Here is a 27,014-nt window from a genome sequence, read left to right as displayed (position 1 = left end):
TTACACACTTTTTATTTAAATGAGTGTCCACTATCTTGTTTCAACCAATCAATCAACATTTTTGGCTTATCAAACAAATGTTTAAAAATACAACTCAAATCTTTTTTTAACTTTAGTTAGTAAAAAAAAAATCATCTCTACAGCCTTTGCCGTTTAGCCATGCCAAAAAGGGAAGGCATCACTAAGTAGGCAAAAAAAAATGAGTCAAACATTCATCTTGTTTGTGTGTTAAGCACAATGGAAACAAATTGAAGTTGATAATATTAGAATAAGAACAAAACTTTACATGAGTGCATCTATACTAATAGATAATGGGGGGAGGGAATTCCGGCTCCCCCTTTGCCACGCGTCAGAAGGTCAATCATCCAGCGTGTGTCGCCTGCAACATCTGGGAACACAGTGACTGAGTGATGCACACACACACACACACAGAGAGAGAGAGAGAGAGAGAGAGAGAGAGAGAGGCAGAGAGAGGCGACGAAGCCGCCGGCTATACTCGTTAAAATAAAAGGTTTTTGACTCACAACTTTGTCAGACATAAGAGGAATACCATTTTCATGATCTAGCTGAGTATGAATAGTTAATTTTGACTCTTGAGGAATACCATTTTCAGGATCTGACTGCGTATGAGTAGTTAATTTTCACTCTTTTCAAGTTTCAAAATCACAATGCTTGTTTCAACCGTAGGTGCATGGCAAGAGATGCCTTAAGAGAAGTACCAAAAGCATAGTATACGATCTTTACTCTCAAGTTAATTCCATAAAATTTATGGAGTATCTAAAGTTAATCCAGCCATCTCTCCACATCCACTATATTCTTCAAAGCCCGATCTTGTATTGTTGAGTATGAGAAATTTATGCTAGTAGTGGGGAAAGTTGGGGCGAAGGAGAGAAAAGAAATAACAAAGGACAGAGGGGATATTGCATGTTAAGGAGATGTTGGGCATGGGGTGGGGAGTATCAAAAATTTAGATAGAGCATACAAAGTGATTTCTATCAGCTTGCATGAATTGCTGCTTTCATTTTTACCTTGACTTACAAATGTGTTAAAGATGGTGGCATGGGTTTGGTGTGCTAGGTCACCCACAACACTCAAGGGATAGAAGGCTATGGAGCAACATGTTTGCACGATCAACCAGTAGGGTACTTATGAGGGAGCCAATTGTCGAAGTTGGACAGAGACATAGGAGAAGCTTGTGCATGGGTTGTATGGGGGCAATTGTGAGAGGCTTCATAAGATCTGACCAAAGAGTATGTTGCTGGTATGGGTGCTCACAACCAATCCATTCAAGAGATCAGCAACATATCGCTTTGTCTTCACCAACCAAGTGCTTTGATTGTCATCATTTCCCGAGAGAGAGAGAGAGAGAGAGAGAGAGAGAGACTATCGGCTTAGACCTAGCTTGAAGAAACTGTTGAGAGAAGGAGAGGGCATCCATGTGACACTCTCTCCTTGGTTTCAAGAACTTAAGAAACATTTGGTTTGAAATGTAAAAATGAAGGGTAAGTGAGAAGTCCTTTGGTTTGAAATGTAAAAGTGAAGGGCAAGTAGCAAGTAGCAAGTAGAGTGACGGTAGAAAATGAAAAGACTTAGTTTTGACTTCTCAGATCTGTCAAAAAAAGTCACAATATTTAGTATTATATATTATTTAAACTCTTTAGCAAGGCCATGAAGTTTCACTCCAACCTTCAATTTTGAAGGGTGATTACTTTTGTTTTTGTAAAGGATGGTTCTACTTCAGACCTTGGGAAAATAACGAGCAGCAAGCTGTGCCACACGTCGATAAGTTGGTCTGTCTTGAATGTGCGTGTGTGTGTGTGTGTGTGTGTGTGAGAGAGAGAGAGAGAGAGAGAGAGGGCATCGCAAGTCTAAGAGAGAGTGATCAGGTTTCATTTTCTACAACACTATCATGTGTGTCGTAGGTCTTAGAGAGAGAGAGAGAGAGAGAGAGAGAGCCAATCCCATTTAGTCTTGATGAGGAGTGTGCATGTCTATTTATGAGAGAGAGAGAGAGAGAGAGAGAGAGAGAGAGAGAGAGAAAGAGCCATTGATTGGCCTTGGCGCTTGACAGAGAATGCTCCGTTCCCCTTTCCCCTCCCCTCCCCTCCCCAAACTCGATCATGAACACAACCTTCATGTACAACTTCTCAACATTGCCGCAACCAAAACAGGCCCCATGTAGTCTCCTCTATCAACACCCTTAGCTACCAACATATGATCCACCACGAGCCCCACACTTTCATACAACCTCAATCCTCTGTTGGCCAGGACGTCAAGACTCTAGATCCAATACATATCCCACTCGCCACAAGCACTTGCTGAGCCACCTACTCCTCTACCGCTGCCAATCCGCCACCCTTGATCCCTTCGAGCTCCATTTTTGCCTAGTTGCAGCCCTCACACCATTATTGACAATTCAATTGTACTGATATTGCATGGCGGGCCTGCTCCAACTTGACCTTGTCATCCATTTTCATGTCTTCTTTGTAACAAGATGCCTCATCGTAGTCAATCAGCATGACATAGTTCAATCCTGCCTGAAACCACTCAGGTGGATGTGAGGATCTAGTAGATTGTTCAAAGCCTTAACACTACTCTCTACCCCGTCAAGCAGAGTGCTGCTAGTTGAAGGTACATCACTAGTCTTTTGAGTTTTAATAGATTCTAAGGAAATATCCTCAAATGTGATTTATCTATCACTCAACCTCTTTGATAGGTTTTTTGTGCATCTTTGATTTATTGAAGATAACATGTGAACTATGAATTATTTTGCAAGATTTTGGGTGCCAGAGATAATATCACATCTCTCCATTTGCACATAACCAAGGAAAATGTATTTGTGTGACTTTGGGTCTAGTTTTTTTCAAAGCTCTTTGGGCACATGTGTATATGCCTCGCATCCAAAAGACACACAAATGATCATAATGTGGTTTCTTTGTGGACCACAGTTCTTCTGGAATCTAATAATTCAATGGCATACTAGGGGACCAATTGATGATATGTACAATACTGCCTCTATCCAAAAACCTTGAGTCAGATTTTCCATCGAAAGCCTAATGTATGATTCATCCTTTTTGTAACTCCATTTTGATTAGGTGTGTAAGGTACAATAAGCTATCTCTTAATACCTTTCTTGCTACAAAAATTCTCAAACCCCTTGGAGATGTATTCTCCACCATTATCAATCCTCAAGCTTTCGATATTCTTGCCAGATTGATTTTCTACCAATGCTAAGAATTTCTAGGATAGACACACACCTTCCTAGTGGAATCATCTATGAAAGTCACAAAATAGCTAACTCTTTTAAAGACTTGATTGACGTAGGACCACAAACGTCACCATGGATAAGTTTTAGTGGCTGCAAACGCTTCCTATTCAATGGGGATGAGGTGGTCCTAGTTTTTTTTACCATAGATGCAATGCGCACATAAAAAAATAATGAAAATAAGTTAACATAGGCAAGTAACCAAAACAAACTAGTGTTTTCATTCCTTATTGGCTCATATGGCGGCTATGCCACAACTCAATAGACGGTAGCTTTGCTATGGATATACAATCCTCTTTTACAAAAAAACAAACATATAGTAGAACATTTCATGTTTTTTTGACCCCTGAGAATAACAAGATTTCTCTTCCTCATTGATTATGAACCATTCCCAAAGGTTGCCGTGCAACCCAAGTCGTCAAGTTAATGAGCAGATATCAAACTCAAACTCTTCACTAACTTGGTAACGTGTCTGACATTCTTAACTATGAACTCCGTGCCATTATGCATGACTAGCTTGATATCTCCAACACTATGTATCTCAAACTCATAGGCATCGCCAAGCTTTACTTTGCCACATGCATGTGCATATGTAGAGAACCATTCTCTATGAGGTGTCACATGGAAACTCGCTCCAAAATTCATGACTCGATTCTGATTAAAAAAATAGCAATTTGTGCAATAAGAGCATCTGAACTAAGATCTGCCATAAAGACCAGAACATCTGAGGAACTATGGACCTCGAGCACATTTGCAATCTTAGGAGACATTGAGCTCCTCAATCTTAGCTTTGCCCTTGCAGTCATTGCTACACTTTTTGTTATCGAGATTTTTCTTCTCTCTCTACCATGTACAACAATATTTCTTTGAGTTTTTTCTTATGGCAATGGTAGCACTCGCCCTCGGACGCAAAGTCACTAATGGTTGTGCAAAATATGTCCCATGAAAGGGTAAAGAGCACAATAAGAAGAGCACCGCACTTCGTCATCAAATTTCAGTCTCAGTGACATCAATTCACTAAAAAGTACATTGAAAGCATTCAAGTGCTCAAAAACCGTGTTACCTTCTTTCATGTGAAGCTCAAAAAGATTCTTCATCAAGTACATTTTCTTACATGTGCTTTTGCTCTCATATGGATTGCATAGCTTGTCCCACAAGGATTTAGCAGTAGCTTCATCCACTATGGTGAAATATACATACTCAGCTAGGTGTAAGTGAATAATAGGCATGGCTTTTGTATCTAGCATCTTCTATTGTGCTTCTGTATAGTCATCTCCCTCCGCATGCTCAAAGATCGACTCTAATTGACCTTTTTGGATCAACACATTATGGATTTGGTGTTTCCACATCGAGGACTTGTGCCATCAAAATTTCTAATATCGTAAATGTCTTTCTCAACAAAACATGGCATTTTTGCAAGGCTTGAGTACTATGACAAGAATGCAAAAAGTTATGGCAAGAAAACTTAGCGATATTTTGATAGAACCTTCTTTGTAATGGGGGAAAAATATCAAGCCAAAAGAGTGGTGAAAGCCTCATAAAACAGTGCTCAAAGCCTCAAAAACACATAGATAGACTTGTGAAAAACATTCGACAGAATCTTCGTTGTATGGGAAGCGAAAACTCGACCCAAGTGACACATAAAACGCATAAAATCAACGTAGAGGATTGAATCTGGGTATAAATTATCAATTGTCAGTGTGACAAACAAATCTCATATGGCGCGTCAAGCAATATCCTATTAATTATATAGCCTATGGCGAAGGTACTATAATGGGGAACTCCATCAACCTATATCACCAAAAATATCTCAACATTCAAGAATACCTCAGCTTAATAAAACCTCACAAAGGACCCTCCAAAAGGCTAAGCAAACAGAAAAAGACTAACCAATTTCTCAAAATTGGCTCTTCCGGTTTGAGTATCAGAAACGGTTGCGGGACTACCAAAAACGCCAAAAATGGATAAACACGGTGTATAGTGGGCAATATCTGCAACTCAACGTACATAAGTAAGAAATTGTGCACGAACAAGCGTCAAAAATTGATGCAAACATTAGACAAAATCCTTATGGGGATACCTACTATCAAAAGAACTCAATAGCATATTGAGTGCGCTCAAAAATTATATGTATCTATCAATGCATAACAATCCGCAGAGAAAATGTTGCCAAAACCACTGCCAAAATGCCTATGAAGGCGCTATACGTATGTGTGTCTGAAGCCTAGAGATGGTGCATGCGCACTAAAGCCTCTTAATGTGTGACATGCCACAAGGGGAATAGGCGTATACAGGCTCAAAAGCCCCCATGTAAACTTACTATGAAAAAACTTGTATTTTGGTGTCGATTGAAATCCGATGTGACGGGCCACAAGGAGAATAGGCGTATACAGGCTCAAAAGTCCCCATGTAAACGTATTGTGAGAAAACTATATTTCGGTCTTGATTGAAATTCGATGCTGACTTCTGCGCCGAGAGAAAGTGTCAAAAACACCAACGCTCGAAGCTGAAAACTAAGCCAAAAAGTACTATCCGATGTCAAAAATCCACCACCAAATGCGTGGGATGTCAAAAATTGCTTATATGTGTCGTCCAGTGAGCTATGTGCGGCTAGAAGGCTATTCTCCATCTCTATGTGTGCCAAAAAATTGGCCATCGTGGGTAATAGCTGATGCCGAGGTAGCGGGGATGTCAAAATCTAAGGTGAGTCGTGGACGATGGTAAACCAAAGAGAAAATCTCTCTCTCTCTCTCTCTCTCTCTCTCTCTCTCTCTCTCTCTCTCTCTCTCTCTCTCTCTCAAGCCATGTCAATGCTCGTCTCTCTCTCGTGTGTGTGTGTGTGTGTGTGTGTGTGTGTGTGTGTGTGTGTGTGTGTGTGTTTGTTTGTTTTACGAACAATATGCGCTCACCTTGTCACACTCCCTTGTTGATGCAAGACCCATACACACAAGAAATTGTGTGTGTGTGCCCTACACACACTATGCGCTCATTTTGCTGCATTCCTTTGTCGATGTGAAGCCCATACACACAAGAAATTGTGTGTGTGTGTGTGTGTGTGTGTGTGTGTGTGTGTGTGTGTGTGTGTGTACACGCATGCACGTGCGCGCACACACACACACACAACTTTCACACTTGCAAGAAAAATGTGCCCTGCAATTTTTAGCTCTCCAACCTTTAGAATTTCAATCTTCAATTTCCTAAGCTTGAAGTCAAACAATGCTTAATTTTCAAGTCTTAGCATTCCAAAGGTCCAAAAATTCCCCCATTTCTTTCAAGCTTTATCTTTCAATTTCTTACACAAAAACCTCAAGTTAGTAACGTTGAAGTATATTGCAACCTTTGCAAGCTCAAAAGTCTCCAAGACTTTGCTAAAATTGATCTCCCCATTGAAGATGTGAGAAAAACAAAAAAATCTCCTTTGCTTACTTCTCCAAACCTTTACGTTGTTGGGAAACTTTCATGCATACCAAGTCCGTCGCAAGGATCGTTAAATCCACTCTGATACCAATTGTGTGGAAGGCGGTGTACCTGCGTGCGTGCAAGCAGGAAGGGAAAGAAGAAGGGAAGAGCAATTGGGAAAAACAAACACTAGAAAGTGAGAGTGTCTTATATTTATTGTATATATGAGAAAGGTAAAATAGTGTGAGTTAGTAGGTGGAGAGTGTTAGTCATGGGCAGGTGACATGCCTTTACGCCAACATTGAACGCCCAAGCCCTAGTAATCAGATTTTTTAGCAAATAAGAAGAGGACACATGAGCGAGATTCCAATCACATTCCATAATTTTGTTTCTAAATCAGATGCATATCTATTTCCCTATTAGGGCTTCTCTACCCTAGTTAAGGGAGTAAAGAGAAAGGTGTAAGTAAGTAGACCAGTTGTCTTATCTTCATCTTTGTTGAATTTGAGCATTGCAATCTCATCTTAAAGTTAACCAAGTCAACATTGACCATAAAAATCAAATTCAAAAGACGTTGATGATAACATCCAAAGAGCTTCAGTGACCATATGAGTTGATTATTATTTTATTATAATTAAACTAGAAGGGAAATTTTGGAGCATTTGAAGTGTTTTAATTACTAACATAATTTTCTTTCATGCTTAAAAAAAATTAATTTGAAATTCTTTCCAAAGTGAGGTCAATACGTCTACCATCATCCTGAAACCAAAGATGATAGAGATTCCTTGGTGATCTCGAGACAAGTCTTACAAAAATCAATGGTTACACCACCCCTCAGAGGAAAAGAAACAACATTTGGCTAGGAAAAGAGTAAAAGTGAAGCAACAAAACATAGGTAACTCTACACTACCTATTTTACATGATCTGAATCATAGTAAGCCCTTTGCTATGTTACCTATTAACTTTGCTATAGGCTCAATCTCATGAGGAAAATGGCCCACCATTGGAATTTGGAAGAGTAAACGATTATATTATATACTCTGTGAGGATGCAATGAGGGAAATTTTTGTATATTGTCAAGGTTTTAGTCATGTTCTATCAACTAAATTTAGCACGGAGAGTTTCACCAAAATTTTCAACTTCACAAGAGCGAAGTCTTGTAAAGAACAAAAAAAATGAGGCTCTACTCTTTTCCTGATAATACCATGGCATGTATCATGATACAAGAGAATTGTGACAAGATTTAGGTCTTACAAAATACAAAACTTAAGGATGCAAACACTGAAGCTAAATTGGGTGAGGGGAGAGATGTTCTCTTTAGGGAACATGCCAAAATATCTAAGAGATTATTAGAAACCAATCTAACAAAAAACATAACTTGTGGGGAGGTTGACAAAATCGCTCGTGCTAATTGTGACTTCTTAAACTCGGTCGATAACTTTGTATAAGTCCTCTACGGATTTGTAGTGTACCAACAATGTAAAGCGAGCTGAAGTTTTGATGCAGTGTCCCAATTAAATTAAACCCAACTGTTGAGCATGAAAACCTATGGCAATTGCTAGCCTTGTTTTTTGTGTGTTTGCTACCACAATATTTAACAAGACCCATGCAATGAACTGAAAAGAAGATAATGTGCCCGGACTTATTGCACATCCGATAACATTCAATCAACTCATATACATGCATCCAAGCTTAAATTCACCTAGGAATGGCGGTCACATACCACTTGCATGTGCATATTGAATCACACGGTCCGGCTGTTGAAACATTTGAAACTCGTGAAACATTTCAAGTGATGTTGAAACATCCCAAATGAGACCTTGGCTGAAACCCCCTTCATTTTTTACTACCAATCATAAAGTTTAGCCATTCTCTGAGAAGGAATTTCTCCTGACTTCTATATGTTCAAGTTTTGGCCTGATCTTTTATCTTTTCTTTCCTATGGGGTAAAATGTTTAGTACCCAAACTCATAAAATGTTTTGGGTCTGAAACACTTAATAATGACACTAAAATCCTTGAACCGTATCCCCTATTTGAAATACACATCTACATATAGTCACACTTCACAAAATTCCCTCCGCTCAATGGGGAAACACTAGAGAGTTTTCACTAAATTTATTCTAGAGTGAAGCAACAAGAGCTTGAAATAAAGTAGACACCTTCTGTTTTGGGAAAAAAGAAAGAATCAAACCTTCACATTATCTCATTCAAATAAATTCAAGCAAAGCTTCTGTATGACCAAAACAATGCATTGTTTATTTAGGGTCCCTGATTAAGCAAACTTCAAAAGCAAGGCGTCTGGAGTCGGATGCTAGCACTACTTTGAGAGAGAGAGAGAGAGAGAGAGAGAGAGAGAGACTATAGATTAAAGAGGACGAAAAATAAAAACTTCTTTCGAAGGTACCCGTACCCCGTTGTACATGGGCCGAAACTCCCTCGGCATACACCCTTCCTTTCCACCAAAAGGGAGTGCCAACAAAGAGGCTAAAGGGTGTATACAAAGAGCCAATACCAACCGAAATAAATGGGTTTCATGAAAATGTGGGCTAGACCCTGTTTACAAAAAAAATGCAATCCCAAGTCCACAGATGATACATGTCATCTCCACAGTTTGCTGACCACCACCCAGAGCAGATAATCTTATGACCAAGTATGAACTTGTCCTCCTTTATAAAAACAAGGTGAAGACTCACCTTGGCATTTTAGAACAAAAAGCTTCAAAGAAATTCGTAGCGCTAAATGAAAGCACCATTTACAAACTAAGATAAGTCTTTTCAACACAAAAAGTTGAAACAGAAGTCAAGAGGCTCTTTGATGAAGGGACCCATTTACCAACTATGAAATTGGATTTGCAAATTTGTAAGCCTTTCTCCTTTGTTCTCTAAGGCATGTTTTAACATGCCAAAAATGCAACCTGGGATCTTATATCGTCATCACCAACGTATCCAATAGTATGTGTAATCATGTGATCAATTGCATTCACTCCAAAGCTTATGTCAGCCCATGTCTGGTCACAAGGATCCAATAAGAACATGACAGCACCACCGTCGGTTGTCACTTGCTGCTCCACAAAATCGATCCCGAGCCAAGTGTGAAAACTACTCCTGTGGTACAGCGCCGACAGTTTGGGCTACAAGCCCAATCTGAGTCACACCAACCTCGCAATGTGCAACCTCTGCCACGACCACAGAAGATGTCATACTCTGAGGTGCCAGAGATGTACGGTAAAGTACGCAAAGCACACTATCAATGTCTCTACCGTAACGTGACAAATTCCGTGATAGGATAGCTCTTATTGTTAGACAAGAGGGCATTGCATATATCCAGTCCCTAAAAACTGGATACAAGCCACTACAATGTCAAAAAAATTACAAGCTACAAAATTTGTCTGCATTGCTGCGGACCATCAAGCTCTCGAGAGATTTGTGCTATTGGAATATGCTGCTCACGGAGCTATCATCATATATGCGCCAGATTGTCTCGCCCAGAAGGTTTGCTACTGATAATACTGTCAGCTGTGGAAAGTAGTTCTCCTCTTTCAGTGGTATTGTATTTGTGATAATGACTTCTTGGAATAAACCTCCGGAAAGTCGCTCAATGGCCGGTGGACTGCTCAAACAGAGAGACAGAATAAGCAAAAAAAACACATTTATGTACCTAGATGAATACAGGACAAGCCCAAATTCAACTTTAAAGAAAATTGCTAGGTGCACCCTAAACATCCTAAATGAATACAAGATAAGCCCAAATTCAACTTTAAAGGAGATTGCCAGGTATACCCTAAACCCTGACACCTAAACCCTAAACTCATAGTAGTCATCCACAAGACAATATAACCATCAGCTCTAACATGCAGAGTCTTGACATCCCCACTAACGTTGTCGATGCCATAGAGTGGGTTTAGAACTAGGTACCCATATAGCTCCCACACACCACACACACACACATACACACACGAGCATTCATCAATACAAAGATTTGCATGCTGGGTTTAATGAACACATGGCTAGCAAAGACTGCAGCAAGACAGACCTCAAGACTGCATGTGTGCTACAGGCATAAACTTCCCGGGCACCTTCTTGGTGTAAAAGGGCAGCTCCATTAGTGATGGTTCCTGCAAGTTAATCATTGGCAAAGTGGTTTGAATGGTGGGAATAACCCAACCCCAAGCTACCTTCATAACATGCGATACCAAGTCCAGAAAAAGCTGAAAGACACAACAGGTGCTCTTACCAGCAGTATCTATCATGTCATCTACCATCACAGCCACTTTTCCCTTCACATCTCCAATGAGATTCATGACCTGAAAGGATTAAAAAAGCAGGTTCACAACAATCCTTGCCCCTTGCCACTAGATTTCTTTTTCCATTTAACAAGGTGAAGGCTTGTTGGCATTCTAAAAACAATAAAGGGAAAATTACCAAAATGCCCCTCTAATTTGTGGAAATTCATTAAACACCCCTCAAATTTTAAAAATTCCCAAAATACCCCCGATATTTTGTCAGAAATTCCCAAAATGCCCATCAAATTTTCCAAAATTCCCAAAATACCCCTGGTTGTGAGAGTAAATTTCTCCAAAAATAATTTTTTTTGTAGATCTTCACAAAAAGAGTGATTGTCTATCGTACAAGATGCTGAAACTACAATTTGAGCTGGTTATGTAGGCTTTGAAAATGAATTGCTTGATTATTTTTAGACATAATTACCTTTTTTCCAATGGTAACTGGTGACAAATTACATGCGGAGCACTCAAAAACGGATCTCAATTGTCAAAAACAAATGAAGATTAGAAAATCTTGAACAATCCAACCAAAATAGATACAAGAGTATTTTGGGAATTTTTGAAATTAAAGGGGTATTTTGGTAATTTTCCCAACAATAAATAAAAAAGAAAGTCATATAACGATCTAAAATGAAAGAACCCACTTGTAAACTAAAAAACCAAAAAAGACTCGAATGCTTCACATTCTAAAGTTAATTGTATGTATATCTCCCTTTTTCACTAAGGTTTATTTTAGAAAGCCAAAAATGAAAATGACCCATATGGGGTTCTTAGATGAAGGACCCAGTAACAAATTCAACAAGGTGAAGTCTTCTGGCATTCTGAGACTAAAACTGAAAAGAGAAGCCCCTTAATGAGAGGACACCTTTACACACTAAAAAATAGACATAAAAAAATTGTACGCCTTTCTCTCTTCTCCTCAAAGGCACGTTTTAACATGACAAAAGGGCACTTAGATAGTTTTGAGCTTCTTCAGTTTGGTGGCACTCCAAGAGAATTCTCCCTTCTCTGATTTTTCCTTGTCCAACTTACATGTGCAATTCGATTAAATATAGCTCGTTGTGCTAGACTTGCCCCTTAAGACACTAATGACCGGCTTTAAAAGGCAAGTTGAAGCAAGCGAAAAACACACAAGTAGTACAATCAGATTACCTCCGCAACATTGTGCCCTTGTCGCCTCTTATCTACGATAGCAAGGGGTGCATCTGATAGCTTCTTTGCGAAGGCTCGAGCTCGTGCAACACCACCAACGTCAGGAGAGACGACTACAAGATCTTGAGACGAGATCATTTTGCTGGCCAGGTAGTCCAAGATAACAGGCTGCTCCCAGAAAAATTTGATGCATTAAACGCATGCTCTCAATCAAATTCCTCAACAGAACTCAAGAAGTCACTAACCTGGCCATATACATGGTCAACAGGGATGTCAAAATATCCCATAGATTGGCCTGAGTGCAAGTCACACGCAAGCACTCGATGTGCACCAGCTTCTGTAATCAAGTTCGCAACAAGCTTTGCGGCAATGGACTCACGGCCATGTGTCTATTGTCAACAAATAACCAGAGTTATACCTTAAAACCACATTTACAAACGTATGACAAATATGCATCAGGAGTAAGGAGTAGACACCCTTGTCTGACAGATTAAAGTGACTGAAGCAATTGTGCATTGAAAAGCTTATGGAAAATTGACAAACAAAGCAGTTACAGATAACAAATAAATTAAGATGTCAATGCATGTACATGGTAGGACAAAGTATGACGAGATGGATGCACTTTCCAGAATCAAATTGAAATCTTAAAAATGCTCAATATACACATCAACAATGACACTCTGCATGCAAGATCTTAAAAGAAATTTCTACTCGTTGAGATCTTAAAAGAAATTACTCGTTGAATTACCTTCCTATCTGCCCTTGCATAGCCAAAATATGGAATAACAGCTGTGATAGTCTTTGCTGAAGCCCTTCGGCATGCATCAATCATGATAAGTAACTCCATTAGATTCTCATTAGCAGGTGGGCAAGTCGGCTGCACTAAGAAAACATCACATCCTCTCACGCTCTCTTGTAACTGAACATAGATTTCACCATCTGCAAATCGCTTGATATTTATCTTTCCTAGCTCGACACCCATATAGCAGGCTATCTCCTGCCCAGAAAAACAGCTATTAATGTTCAGGCCTTGAATGCCGCAGCAACAAGAGATAAAGGGAAAGCAGACAGTAGGTATGAGCATTAAATACTCCAGTAGTTATGACCATTAGATACTCAAGTACTTTTCATGTTGATGCCCATTGGGGTTGAACTTTTGCCAGTAAATCACTCCTAAGCAGGAGATTCAATGATCACAATTATAGCAAGCATCCAGCTCTACCTCAACATTGAAACTGAACGAAATGAAATGAAAGCCCTGCTGAAAGGTTCTTGATGGTCTTGTTGAAAACATCAAAGAGTGTTTGATTATTGATGAGTTTTACTGTCAGATTTCAATCGTTTTTGAAAAAATTCTTGTGTGTTGGCTCTCATTTACCTACTTCGAAAATTCTTTAACCATAAATTAGAAGTTGGGATAAATATGAGAATATATTATAGTTTTTGTTGCTTCTCTAGACTTAATTAGTTCCAATCCAACATAAAATTTTCCAGCACAAGAACATCTACCCCGCCACCCACAAGGCATGCCTGGAGCTCCCCTCTGGCGTAGTATCTCCATCAACTGCTTCATTATAGTTTCCTTGCAACCAATCACTGACCACTAGAAATATCCCCGGCATGGATGGAGGGATACATGGTGAGACTCTTCCAAGAGAGAAGCTCACAGGGCTCACAATTCACACAATGGCAGTGGGAACAGCCCAACAGTGGACCTGTAATGCCAGGAAAACGAGCTAATCTCATGAGAAAAAAGGCTCAGTCTGATTAATTAAAACATTTGAAAATTGATGCAGCCAGATGATCTACCAAATGTTGGAAACCTATCCATTAAGCACCTGTTCCAAGAGGAAATAGCAACTTGTGTTGAGATTGGTGTGAAGGAAAAACAGTTGGCCAGAAAACAAGTTCATGACATGGGAAAAATTGTGGACAATTTGCAAGAATAAATCTACAAAGGTACACAAAATATGCTTAACGCCTAGTCGTTAGTAGACTGTAAGGCCATCTGCGATAACAAGTTAATAACATGCAATCTTTACATCCAGAAAAAACAGCAAACAAGTATAGCAAAGAATGGCACCGACACACACCTGAGCTAATAGTAAGTTGGCTGTCCCAGAGAAGATACGAAGACGTGTTGTGTCATGACCATCCTCCACTCCCATAAGATCTCGAGGGAAAGGAAACCCCATGTTCTGTGCATGTTGAGGCTGTATCAATGATGATGGCAATCTTCCATTCCACAGCTTTGAATCGGCAATTGCACAGGTCTGCAGGAATTGATATTTATGAACGAGTACACTAAAAAGAGTAAACAAAACCAGTTTATACTGTTAAAATCAGCCATTTGAACGGAAAGATGCGAAAAAAGGCAAAACAGCAGTTTGGTTGCTGATAACTTCTCCTGTTTGCAAAATGATTGTGCCGATGTCGTTATTGCAAGAACGTAGCGCAACCAACTGCTAACAAAAGCAAGCCAAATAGGCTTTCCCAATATTCTGGACAACCACAGCAGATGAGCGGTCCTCTGGTGTGAGCGCAACCCAATAGCCTGAATAACAGTCAAGAAGAATGGGAAAATTCTCTCAACGAGGTCACAGGCAGGAAAAGGTCCTTGGAGCATTGAGAGCATTCATTTATCCGCATGTATGCTTAGTATCATACTCTTGCCAAGATCATGACTGTTTTGGTAGAAGCATCTTCTTTAATAGAAAGGACGAGGCCAGCATGGTCATGTTATATATAGACCCTCATAAGGTTAGAAAAGCATGAGCAAAATCTCATGATAAATTTCTAATTGGGACTTATGCTAACAAGTTTCCAGGTGTAAGGTATGGGCTTTGTCCTAGAGTCACTAGAGTGTGAGTGAATGAAAGAAGAGGTGGAATTATCCCACATGTAATGGTGCAAGGCTGTAGAGCTACTTAAAGCTCCTTTCATGAATAAACAAATTCATTCCAAGTTTGCATTACATGTCTCTTGTTTATGATGAGCTTGTGATGGGTTAGCAAACTACTCAAGATCATGTTTATGAGTCCAAGTTAATCTATCTTGGAACCTAATTCGCTTGAGTAACAATCTAGCCTAAGCACACTCACTTGTGTGCATAATGTTTGTCTATCACCCACCTTAGCTAGCACGATCCCATTCCCATCAAGTGGTATCAGAGCCATGGTGTGCTAGCTAGGATTGTTGTATGCATTTGTGTGTTAGTGATTAGCATCTCCATTAGAGTGATTAGTATTTTTTAATCACTGTTACGGTCCATTAGCATTTTCCATAACTAGTTGCATCTCTCACTACCCTAATCTAGGCTATGTGTGGGCATGTCCTTGGCACACCCAAGAGGCCACTGCCCTCCATGGGTAGGTAGGCTTGATTAGGAAGAGGATTAGTATCCATTTTTGTGTTTGCATTTAGAATACATTTTGTGTCGATTTTCTAGTAGTTTGCATCTTCCATTAGTCTTCTCGACTTCATGTTCGCCAAGCATTATTCATATCCTCTCGAAGTGCTCCTCACAAGCTCTCCATAGAGCCTTCAAGCACTCCATTCCGACACCCGTAGCTCATCCAATGTAATTTGCCATATTTAGGTGTGTGTGAGTTTGTGTGTGTGTGTGTGTGTGTGTGCATCCTCTGCTAGACACATGATATAATCTAAATCCAAGGAAGCTTTGGCAGGGAAGCCTATTCTTGCCCCTACGAGGTCGTGGGGTCAATATCCCAATTTTGGCAACAAGGCGGACGTCAAAATTTCAATGCTTTCGACTTGAGGGCTCTGAGAGGGTCCGCAAAAGTATTTCCTGCTCAAAACCTTTTTGCCTACGGCCAGACGCGACGCCGCCTCAGTAGGGCACATTGGATCCTGCCCTTCACACCCAAGATCTCCCCGTCCTGAAGGGCTGTTTCCCACGGTTTTGCAGAGCTCCCGTCAAAAGAAAAGGGCTTATTATCCTTGGCGGTCTGTCACACCTACAGAGGCATTCAAGTCTCGAGTCCTATGCAAGGGCAAGTTTCTCGCGGCAAACAGTAGCAGCAGTGAGCCATCAAAGTAAAATCTCAAAGAGCATCAAAAGCTTATATACGAACATCAAAGCAAGAGGCTTCTCAAGGCAAACTTCAAAGGCAACTTCGAACTTCAAAGGCTTCCTCCAGCAATCAAGAAGACAATTTTTTTGTGAAGGGTGACTTCACTTACGTGAAGAGGTACTTCACAAAATTAAAGGAAAATATCTCTCCCCCTCTCTCTCTCTCTCTCTCTCTCTCTCTCTCTCTCTCTCTCTCGCATTAACTCTAAAATTTTTGCAACCAAGCACCATTTGCAATGTATGTCATGATCTACATTTATGGGGATGATTTTCTAGTTGTGCTCATGTATGGAGTTTCAGACACTAGCCTTAGAGAATCTCCAAGTGCAAAGACACTCCAAGGCACCATGGGGAAATTCAAAAACTCACTTCGAGGGGAGGGAAAATCAGCAATAGCATCATTACCAGCCGCATCAGTAGTTCTTTTACATCATTATTTTTTGCATTGCACTTGTTTTTCAATAAAGCTCAAGACAAACTCCCAACGTACAATTAGCCACATCAACAAATCCAATACGCTGTGCCATGTCATCAGCCTGTCCGTACAATCCCGCCTTTTGCACAATAATCACCCCATGATTTTTGGGTACCTCACGTCGGTCAAGGTCTAGTTCAATCAATTACGCCACGCCATCAATTTGTGACACCATGATGTTTACTAGAAGGACCCTGCTTCGATTTGCAGAGGGCAACGAAGCAGCTGGTCTCAGATACCACTGTAACCACTAACAGCGAGTGGTCGGACAGAAGAGAGTAAACTACCACAATCTACAAGGCTTAATACACTTGAACTCTTTAAAACAACTAAATAACTCAACAAAACGAGAAGTAAAAGGGGATGGAGAAGATGGTGGAGCAAGACGCATCTAAAGCAAATACAACATCAGTAATGGTGGGGGGCCCTTGCACTCTTTATAACAACTAAAGAACTCAACAAAACAAGTAAAAGAGGATAGAGAAGATGGTGGAGCAAGCTGCACCTAAAGCAAATACCACATCAGTAATGGTGTGGGGGGCCCTTAAGGGGTTGGTTGGACGCCATCAGTGCGTCTTCTCCCCACTATCTCTCTTACCATGCCAGCACTTGCATAACTCAAGTCTTCTGCTGCCGATGGGTTGCCACATCACCACTTGTGACATTTGATCTCAGAGGGAGTTTGCTTGAGTAGCTAGGTTGCGGGGACCACGACGACAACATGATCCTTAGGTAATGACCCTTGTGGTCTTCTAAATAGCTCGAATTTACCGATGGTGTAATCCTCTATGGGTCAGGTTTATGAGACTCGGGTTATGCTACTCATTCACACAGGAAGCAGTCTTACTCCAGGTGGTCTCAGATTTTTCTCTGGTGGTACTTATTCTCTTTTCCCAAGATTGAGTGGGACGAGGGCTTCCTATCTTTGGAGGGGGGCTCCCAGCTCTTGCTCTAGAGATTCCAATGAGAGTGGTTATTCTATTTGGACATGGGGCTGAGGTAAATTGAGCCACTTCGGTGGTTGCTTGGTCTTTTGAATTTGTGGTATGACAGTTGCTCTTACTAGTGCATCCGAGCAGCAATTCCTATGTTTTGTCTTCCAGATTGATCTCTAGAGGCTATTTTCTTCAAGACACACCCAACTCTTGCATCCATAGACTGGCATAGAGTTTTTTCAGGTGAATAGAGGTCCTTCTTGGACTAGGAGCCCGTTGCAGTTTGTCCAAACATTTTCATCGCAGTGGGGAGACTTTTTTTTCGATTCTCTCAAATTTCGGTTCTAGGTATAGTTTATCGGAGTCACCTATTTTGGGTGCTGGAGAATTGTGGCAATTATCCATGGTCCGGACTTTAGAGGAGGTGTGGAGCCAGCTTGGGAGTTGGTTTCCACAGATGGCTTCCTTTCAAATCTTGTGGTTGTCAAAGGCGCAGTGGAAGATGCAATAAAGACAAGAACTGGCTCGTGATCTGGTGGGCACCTCGACTCCGATCTAGAACACCTGCAATGCCAAACACATGAACAAGGCACACTTGTGGAGAAGAGAGATCAGTGAGGTAGAGAGAGACCGGACATCTGAGAGAGAGAGAGAGAGAGAGAGATGGGAGAGGCTCTCCATGCTGATAACAAGCTGCTCATAAAATTGACCAAGGGTGGTCCGGCATAGAACTGACATGCCAACTGGATAGCCCCGAGGTGCACACAACTACGACTGCTACTGACATTGCCAGCTGCTCCTGCACACGAGACCACTGACTCGACCATCACAATGGCTAGCACCCCAAGAAGCTCTGCAAACAAAGCCATCTGCGACTCCTCCTTGCTGGAAGGCAAATCTGAATGGAGGGAGAGAGACGGGTCTCAAGGCAACAATAAGGATGGGGCTTCCCTCTGGAGGATCTGGGATCTCTCCACTCCATGCCCTCCATTGCTATGCCTCGAGGAAAGCGCTGGGAATGAGACCTCCTACCGTCCATCCCAAGATGCGAGAAGACCTGACAGAGATGTGCAACACCCCCAAGGATGCCCAAAAACGCTAGAGGAGCTGTTACAGGCTTAAATACTCCAAGCCAGTAACAGGACACTCCAAGCGAGAAATCAATAGCAACACACGAACAGAAACTTCAAAATCATTGGACTTTAATAGAGAGAGAGAGAGAGAGAGAGAGAGAGAGAGAGAGAGAGAGAGAGAGAGAGAGAGAGAGAGAGAGAGAGTCGACACGGCACGGGGGAGTTCCGCACCCAGAAGCACTGGCCCCAAAGACTGGCACCCCTTTCGGTATTTCTTTATTATTGATCAGAACCAGATACAACTCCTGAGGGTCCTCTGTTCTCAGACTCTGCATCCAGATGCTCTGCAAAGTCAGGCCCCAAGGGCTCTTAGAAACAGTACAAGGGATGCCCAAAAGCAAAGCCCCAAAATCATCAGGTTCAAAAGCATCTTGGCCCAAAATCATAGCGCTAGGGGCTGCTAGCGTAAAACACACCGCAAATCACAGAGATCCATACGTGCCATGTCAGCAGGTTTCTGCAAATTCCGAGGATCCGTACAACGCTACCATGTTAGCAGGTCCACGCATTTTTAATTTTCTAGTGTCCTCCTGGGCCCCATCGGACGGGACCCTATAAGTTGGAACAACTGACCGCCCATTGTATGTACATACACATTCCTTATTCTTCATATACACAAAGAATAAGGAGCTTCTCACCACATTCTTGGAGGTTGCTCCACCCACACAGTGTGTCTTCTACTCTTTTTCTCCCTCGTACTCCGCACGCACCACGCATCGCTTCCACACCTAGCGCTCTCACAATGCGGACACCAGTGTTTCTTGAGAAGACATGATGGGTATGTTGCTACAAAGCACAAGGATTTGCACGCAGTTGCTATTGACTTGTACTATGAGCTTCTTTCAGCCGAGCCACAGTCAGAGCGTCAAGATGCATGCAGAGAGCACGTGTGGGCACAGATGCCTTCTTTAGTCACTGAGGAGATGCGCCAGAGGCTTGAGAGCCCTCTCCAGCCAGAGGAGCTTCAAGAGGCCTTGAGGGCACTTCCACGGGGTAGCTACCTGGGGGAGGATGGCTTAACTCCAAGGTTCTTCCTGGAGCACTGGGGGTTGCTTGGTCGAGACCTTTGTAGAGCTTACCAGCACATTCTACACACTCGAGAGATGCAAGACAGCATGAGTGAGGGTACAATCTAACGTATCCCCAAGGAGGGAGGCTCCTTGGATGAGATTCGATAGTGGCGTCCCATCACCATTCTCAACTCAGCCTACAAAATTTTAGCAAAGGCTCTTAGTTTGAGAATTCAGCCGCTTCTTGAGCACATTATACATGAGACACAAACCGGTTTTGTCGAGGAACGCAGCATCCTTGACAACATTTTCACCCTTTGGGAGGCGGCTTCCCTCGCACGTCTCCAAGGAGAGGATCTTGTGGTATGCCATCTCGATTATAGGAACTACAAGGGCTTTCTTCCGATCTTTCACTCCTAAAAACGTGAAATTTTATTGTCATGCCGCCATCCATTATATGCTTTGGTTGGTTAGGTGCAAACCCCGGATGTGGATGATAGGGATATCCATACGGGCTCCGACCATTGTACCCAGGTGGCGATGGTGGTGGCAGAGGTAGTTGCACTTGATCAAGGTCAGACAGTTGTACCATGTTCCTACATACTCCCCCCAATGGAACAGAAGGGTGAGTAGGTTGCCGATTGGAAGCTCTTATACTTTCTAGTGTCGGAGGAGGAGGTATTACCTCGGGCATCAGAGGGGGTAACATGTAGTTCAGGAACTATTGAAAACTTTGCAACATCCAGAGATTCTGTTGAGGATGCCGCAAAAATATGTCGCAGAGCTCGTCGAAAAGAAATTGCGAATACGTTGTAGAATTCAGAAACGCATTGATCCTCTTGTCTACTCTTGGTAGGACCGGTATGCTTTCAAAAAAGCACACGATTGGAGCTCTAATACCACCAAAACAGGAGGGGCACCACGTGCCAACGGAAAAGAACAGACTAAGCAAACTTTAAGTACTTCAAAACAACTAAATTGAACTGAGAAACACGACACAGAGCGGCGGAGTTCCACCCCAAGAGAGCAATGGCCCCAAACCCTGCATCTGATCTCCCACAAGCTAGCGCCCTTAGGGGCTGTCCATACAATAGTGCCACGTCAGTAGTCCATAAAATGCGGAGAATCCGTACTACAAGCACGCCAACAGTCCCGTAAAATGCGAGCATCCGTACAGTGCCACCTAGCATGTCAGCACGAATTGCGGAGGGTCCATACAGCCTGCCATGCCATCAGTTGGCTACGCAATACTTATTTTGTGGGTGTGTGTTCTTCTGCTACTTCCAGGGTTCAGGCCCCTTGGTCAAGATCTGCAAGTTGGCTAGGTTTAGGCGAGCCCTACCCGTTAGGTCTTCAGTGGCAGTGGGTTCCCTTGCAGTGTGTGCATCTGTCAGATTTGAGATCCATTGGCTACCCGGTCCCGAGAGGAGGTTTGCTTGCAGTTGCAGACGAGACCACCACCCGATTCACCCCTTTTCCAGTGCACCTTTGACAAATGCTATCCAGTGTTTGGAGTTCTATAGCTACCAAGCCGCACGCTCCAAGGACTTGGCAAGCTATCAAGAATAATTCATCCGGAGCCACATGACATCCCAATTTGACGTACAACTTCTGACGGACTCGGGTAACCTAAAAATGTTTGCCATTGAGACCATGGAAGTGTAACAGACTTGACACTTCAAGTCAAGATTCTACCGTGACACGGCAGGAATTCATTTCAAAACAATTCACAGTTCACAAATGATTCGACACTGCTCGGCAGAGTTCCGTACCTAGAGAGATTGGCCCCAGAGACTGGCGCCCCTTTCGGTATTTCTTTTTGTATTAATCTGCAACTCGAAGTACACGGGAGTGGGAGGGTCTCTCTCAGACTCTATGTCCAGATGCTCTGAGAACTGGGAGCCCTGCCCACACTTATAAAGGTAGGGATGCCAAAAGCAGAGCCCCAAAAGCTGTAAATCAAAAGCCTTGCAATAAATAAAGCAAAAGCTCTCTCTCTCTCTCTCTCTCTCTCTCTCTCTCTCTCTCTCTCTCTCTCTCTCTCTCTCTCTCTCTCTCTCTCTCTCTCTCTCTCTCTCTCTCTCTCTCTCTCAAAAAGAGGAAAATGGTATAGCCTTTCTATCACCCAAGTGTGGTAGATTGGTTATGCCATTTCCCTCTTGAATAACAGGTCTTGAGTTCAACTCCTCGTCGGCTAGATCTTTAAGGTCTCTTGGGATAGTTTCCTACGACGTTAAAACTCTCTTCTTCTCGCATGTGTGTGTGGGTGTGGGTGTGTGTGCTAATAAAAAGAGGAAAATGGTATAACCTTTCTATCACCCAAGTGTGGTAGATTGGTTATGTCATTTCCCACTTGAATAACAGGTCCTGAGTTCAACTCCTCGTCGGCTAGATCTTTAAGGTCTCTTGGGATAGTTTCCTACGACGTTAAAACTCTCTTCTTCTCGGGTGTGTGTGTGGGTGTGGGTGTGTGTGCTAATAAAAAGAGGAAAATGGTATAACCTTTCTATCACCCAAGTGTGGTAGATTGGTTACGCCATTTCCCTCTTGAATAATAGGTCTTGAGTTCAACTCCTCATCGGCTAGATCTTTAAGGTCTCTTGGGATAGTTTCCTACGACGTTAAATCTCTCTTCCTCTTCTTCTTCTTCTTCTCTTGCATAGAGCGTAGCTCAAAAGCTGCCACTGCTTTTTCCGTACGCAATCTGCCACGTAAGCATGTCCTGCTTTTTGCGCCGTGAATTGCGGAGATCCGTATGGCAGTGCCACGTCAGCATTCATCGGATTTTCTGGGCCACGTCACTGCCATGTCAACATTTCACGGGGTGTGTGTGGATGTGTATCAGTTGCACGTCACTGGTTTGTGACATACCCCCCCTCTTGAAAGCATTGTAATTGCCCTCAATTACACCTGCAAAACAGACAGAGGCCATAAACTGTCTTAGCAGACGCTTACTGTTACTATCGACGCACTAGGAACACACATCTAGCACATGTACCAATCGACAGTCACATCACATGACATCACAGGACATCACTAGACATCACATGACAGATCACATTCAAAATTCATTTGGATCTCAGACCATGATTTATCGGTAACGTATTTAGCAATCGCATCTAGATCCACTAGGAACCTCACATGTGCTCGATTGACTAATCCCGATTGCAACCATGTCTATCGAGATCTTTCAGACCAAAATGCTGCAGTTATTTCGTCTATCGGTTCCTGCACTTAAACAAGTCAAGAACAAATCGGTATCATATTATCGGAAATTCCAATTCGTAAAGTCATACAGCAGAATACTGTCAGCCCACAGTATCCCTAAAACTCAAAGAGACATCAGTGACTTTAATATCAAAAATCGAGGCAATCTGATGACGAAGGAGCGGAGCAACTCCCCTGTTGTGCATACCCGCCGCACCAGATTCCGCCCAAGCTGAGTTCGAGGTTCCATTTAGAATAGACTATGCTAATCCAAATGCTTCAAGGTAAAGATTCACAATCTGAGGAGTATCTGCTAGGTCCTCCTCCTCCATTCACTTCGCATCCAATGCAGGATAATTCTTGAATTTAACCAGAACCGCCTTATCGCTTTACCCTTAATCTTTCTGTCCTTATGTGCCAATATCTGTTCTGGAACAAGGATCTCCTCGTTTTCTTCCACTTCGGGTTGCTCATCAGGCTCCTTATCTTCGGGCACATCGCCTTTAAAAGGCTTCAAGAGACTCACATGAAAAGCATTGTGAATTCTCCAAGAGTCGGGCAGCTTCAATCTAAAGGAGACATCATTTATCTTTTCGGAAGTCTGGAAAGGTCCATAGTATCGCATACTAAACTTTGGAAAAAGCCTCTCCTTTCCTTTTTTCTTTCTCAAGCGTGCCTTCTCAAAACGTAAGAGCACCCAATCGTTCTCCTTCAATTTCAAATCGCGACGATGGCGATCTGCTGCCTTTTTCTGTCTTTCTTGAGATTTCTGCAAAGCCTCGCGAACCTTGGCAAAAGCCATGTCCAAGTCACGGGCGTATACTCGTCGGCTTCAAAAATCCTTATCTTTCGTGCTTAGGAAGGGTGGAACCTTCGTAGCACCTTCAATAATCTCAAATAGCGCCTTCCCTGTCGAAGAGTGTACCGTGTTATTGTAGGCAAATTTGACCAAAGGTAAATACTTTTCCCATTGAGTCTTCTGATCTGAGATGTAAGAATTCAATAAATATAGTACCACTGAATTGAATTGGCAATATCTGATTGCCCATCAGTCTGCAGGAGGAACGATGATAAGAACTGCAACCGCGTGCGAATGTTCTCCCAAATAGCCTTCCAAAACAAACTCGTGAATCTGGAGTCTCTGTCGGAGACAATCGTCTCAAGCATGCCATGTAATCTGAAGATCTGGGCCACAAACAGTCTCGCTAAATGATCCGGCTTGACTGTTTTTTTTTACTGGAATGAAATGAGCTTGCTTGCTAAATCTGTCAATAACAGTCCAGATACCATCGTGACCACTCTGTGTTCTCGGGAGATCAAAAATGAAATCCATTGCAATACCTTCCCAGGGGCAAGTGGGTATGGGTAAAGGCTGTAACAATCCTTGGGCTTTATGCCTATCAAACTTGACCTTCTGGCATACCAAGCAACTGCGTACAAAATCGTCCACGTCCTTTTTGAGTCTCGGCCAAAAGAAGTATCTCTCCACACCTTTCAAGGTGGTAGCAATGCCGCAGTGACTCGTAAAAGGTGGACACTGGCATTCGGTCATAACCTTTTCCCTCAACGGCTGTGTAATGCACAACATTGTTTTCCTCATCAAGTAGCCATCGCGAATGGAATATCCCGCTACTATCTTACCATTCCATATCCGAGTGAAAATATCTGCAAAATCTGTATCTGTGGCATACTGATCGACCGTATCCTCAAAGCTCCTATGATGTATCGCGGAAATAGCCAGAACCAACAGCTTCCGAGACAAAGCATCTGCCACCGAGTTCTTTTGTCCCTGCACATGGACAATCTGGAAGTGAAATTGTGACAAGATGTTCGCCCACCGCATCTGCTTTTCTGATAGCTGCTTCTGTGACAAGAAGTAGCGTAAACTCTGATGATCTGTAAAGACAGTAAAATCTGCTCCGAGTAGGTAATGTCGCCACTGAGTAAGAGCATGGATAACCACCAAAAGCTCTTTCTCATAAATCTGTGCTGTCAATTCCGACCTTGAGAACAATCGGCTCTCGTAGGCAATGACATGGCCTTCTTGCATTAGACCGCACCCAGACTACAACCACAAGCATCACAATATACTTCGAATGACTTCTACAATCCGGCAAAGTCAAAACTGATCCTGTAGTCAATTTCTCTTTCAATGTCTGAAAGGCAGTCACCTCTGTGGGTCCCCACGAGAAAGGGACTCCTTTCTGTGTCAAGATATGCAAAGGGGAAGCAACCTCTGCAAACTTTCTAATGAACCGCTTGTAGTACGAACACAAACACAAGAAGCTTCTAACTTCATGGACATTCTTCAAATCGAGTCAATCACGGATAGTCTCTATCTTGGCCGGGTCCATCTGCACTCCTGCTCTGCCGAGACAATGTGTCCCAAAACGTGTATCTCGAGCAGGAAAAATTCACTTTTCTTCGCATTAATCACCAACTTGTGATCTCGTAATGCCTGAAAGACCTATAGCAGATGTTCTTTATGTTCTGCCTCATCCTTGGAGAAAACAATGATGTCGTCAAAGAAAGTGCCAACAAATAGTCTATACTCTCAAAAAATCATGTCCATCATCCGGTTAAATGTCGCAGGAGCATTGGTTAGACCAAAAGGCATCACCAAAAACTCAAATAACCCAAAAGTCACCAAGAAAGCTGTATTGTAGACACCACCCGGCGCAATTCGGAGATGATGATATCCACTCTTCAAATCGATCCTACTAAAACACGAGGATCCCTGTAGTCGCTCAAGAATATCTTCGATCCTAAGAATCGGAAATCTGTTCTTGATGGTGATTTTGTTGAGAGCTCTATAATCGATGCACATTCTCCAAGATCCGTCTTTCTTCAAAACCAACAACACTAGAGAGCAGTACGATGAAGTACTAGGTTGGACAAGACCCTTTTCCAAGAGGTCTTTCACTTGGTTAATAATTTCTTCATTTTGGGCTCGGCTCACACGGTAAGGTGGCCGGTTCGGTGGTGTGCTTCCAGGTATCGGATCAATGGTATGATCCTCATGACGAGCGGGTGGTAACTCACCTGGCACGCCCTCTGAAAAGCAATCGGCATGAGTGTGGGAGAAAATCTTGGCATTCTTTATCAAGTTCAGACATATTTGTCCTATTCTCATCATTCAACTCTTTCAAAAAGATCGAGTAAACAAACTGACTGGATTTATTAATTTTGAAACGGCCGAAGCCGATACAATAGGGACAAACTCGCCCTTAAGTTTCACATCAAGTACAATAGTTCGACCTTTTTCTGTAGTCAAAGTCGCTTTTCTCGCCCGACAGTCGACCACGGCGTTGTTCTTGTGGTACCAGGGAATTCCTAGGAGGACACCACAACCTTCCAAGGGCATTATGTAGAAGTCCTCGTGCCCCAAATACCCTTGACAATGCAACCGAAGTTTGCCAATAACAAGTATAATGGCTACGTCCCTGTCGGGTGCCACTAGAACTGCCTCTGCTAGAGGTCTCATCCAATCGGGAGTGATCTTGAGCCGTGCCGCCAATTCATGTGAAATGAAGTAGGCCTTGGCTCCTCCATCAAAGGAAATCGGGGCTTCTTGGTCTTTCACTTTGCCCCAAGCTCGGCAAAGTTCTGTACTCTCGTCAATCGTGCTTGGGTCAGTACCCATGCAATCTGGAACCAGTCCTGCTTTCATCTTGTCTTTTCGTCCACGTTCCTCAGCTACTTTCGTACCCTCAGGCTTGTCTTCATCTTTGTTGTTCTGTTCTTTCAGTGCCTTTTTAGGGCACTTCGCGGAGATATGCCCAATTTCCTCGCATCCAAAGCACTTCCCCTCTTTGATGTAGAGAGCTCTCTCTTGAAGAGTGAGCTTGGGTCGTGCATCCTTTTCTTTCTTTTCTGGGTTGCTCTTCTTCTTTCTACTTTCATTGTTCGAAGTCCGTTCGGTCCTTTGCGTCATGATTTCATTTGTAGGGTAGGTCAAACTACCAGAACGAATGGCAAAACCCCGTTTCGCATGAGTCATCAGTTCCTGAATGGAATCTGATTTTTGCTCTAAGCAGTGATCTCGGATCTCTGTAGGAAGTC

General features: G+C 42.5%; 1 protein-coding gene across 1 annotated transcript in view; it reads right to left on the bottom strand.

The window, feature by feature from the left end:
• Positions 1-9,036: 9,036 nt before the first annotated feature.
• LOC147417877 (ribose-phosphate pyrophosphokinase 1-like) overlaps positions 9,037-27,014 on the bottom strand; it is a 51,633-nt gene continuing 33,655 nt past the window's right edge. Inside the window, exons 2-8 of the mRNA XM_086506708.1 lie at positions 14,193-14,372; positions 12,848-13,096; positions 12,345-12,488; positions 12,100-12,267; positions 10,899-10,968; positions 10,698-10,779; positions 9,037-10,274 (exon numbers count right to left, since the gene is read on the bottom strand). Coding sequence (XP_086362834.1) covers positions 10,094-10,274; positions 10,698-10,779; positions 10,899-10,968; positions 12,100-12,267; positions 12,345-12,488; positions 12,848-13,096; positions 14,193-14,372 — 1,074 coding nt within the window. The 3' untranslated portion in view covers positions 9,037-10,093. The remainder of the gene's footprint in view (positions 10,275-10,697; positions 10,780-10,898; positions 10,969-12,099; positions 12,268-12,344; positions 12,489-12,847; positions 13,097-14,192; positions 14,373-27,014) is intronic.

This window comes from Adiantum capillus-veneris, chromosome 30 (assembly GCF_014529385.1).
Source record: "Adiantum capillus-veneris isolate H3 chromosome 30, ASM1452938v2, whole genome shotgun sequence".
NCBI classification, from domain to species: Eukaryota; Viridiplantae; Streptophyta; class Polypodiopsida; order Polypodiales; family Pteridaceae; genus Adiantum; species Adiantum capillus-veneris.
This window is presented reverse-complemented; position numbering and strand designations above follow the sequence as displayed.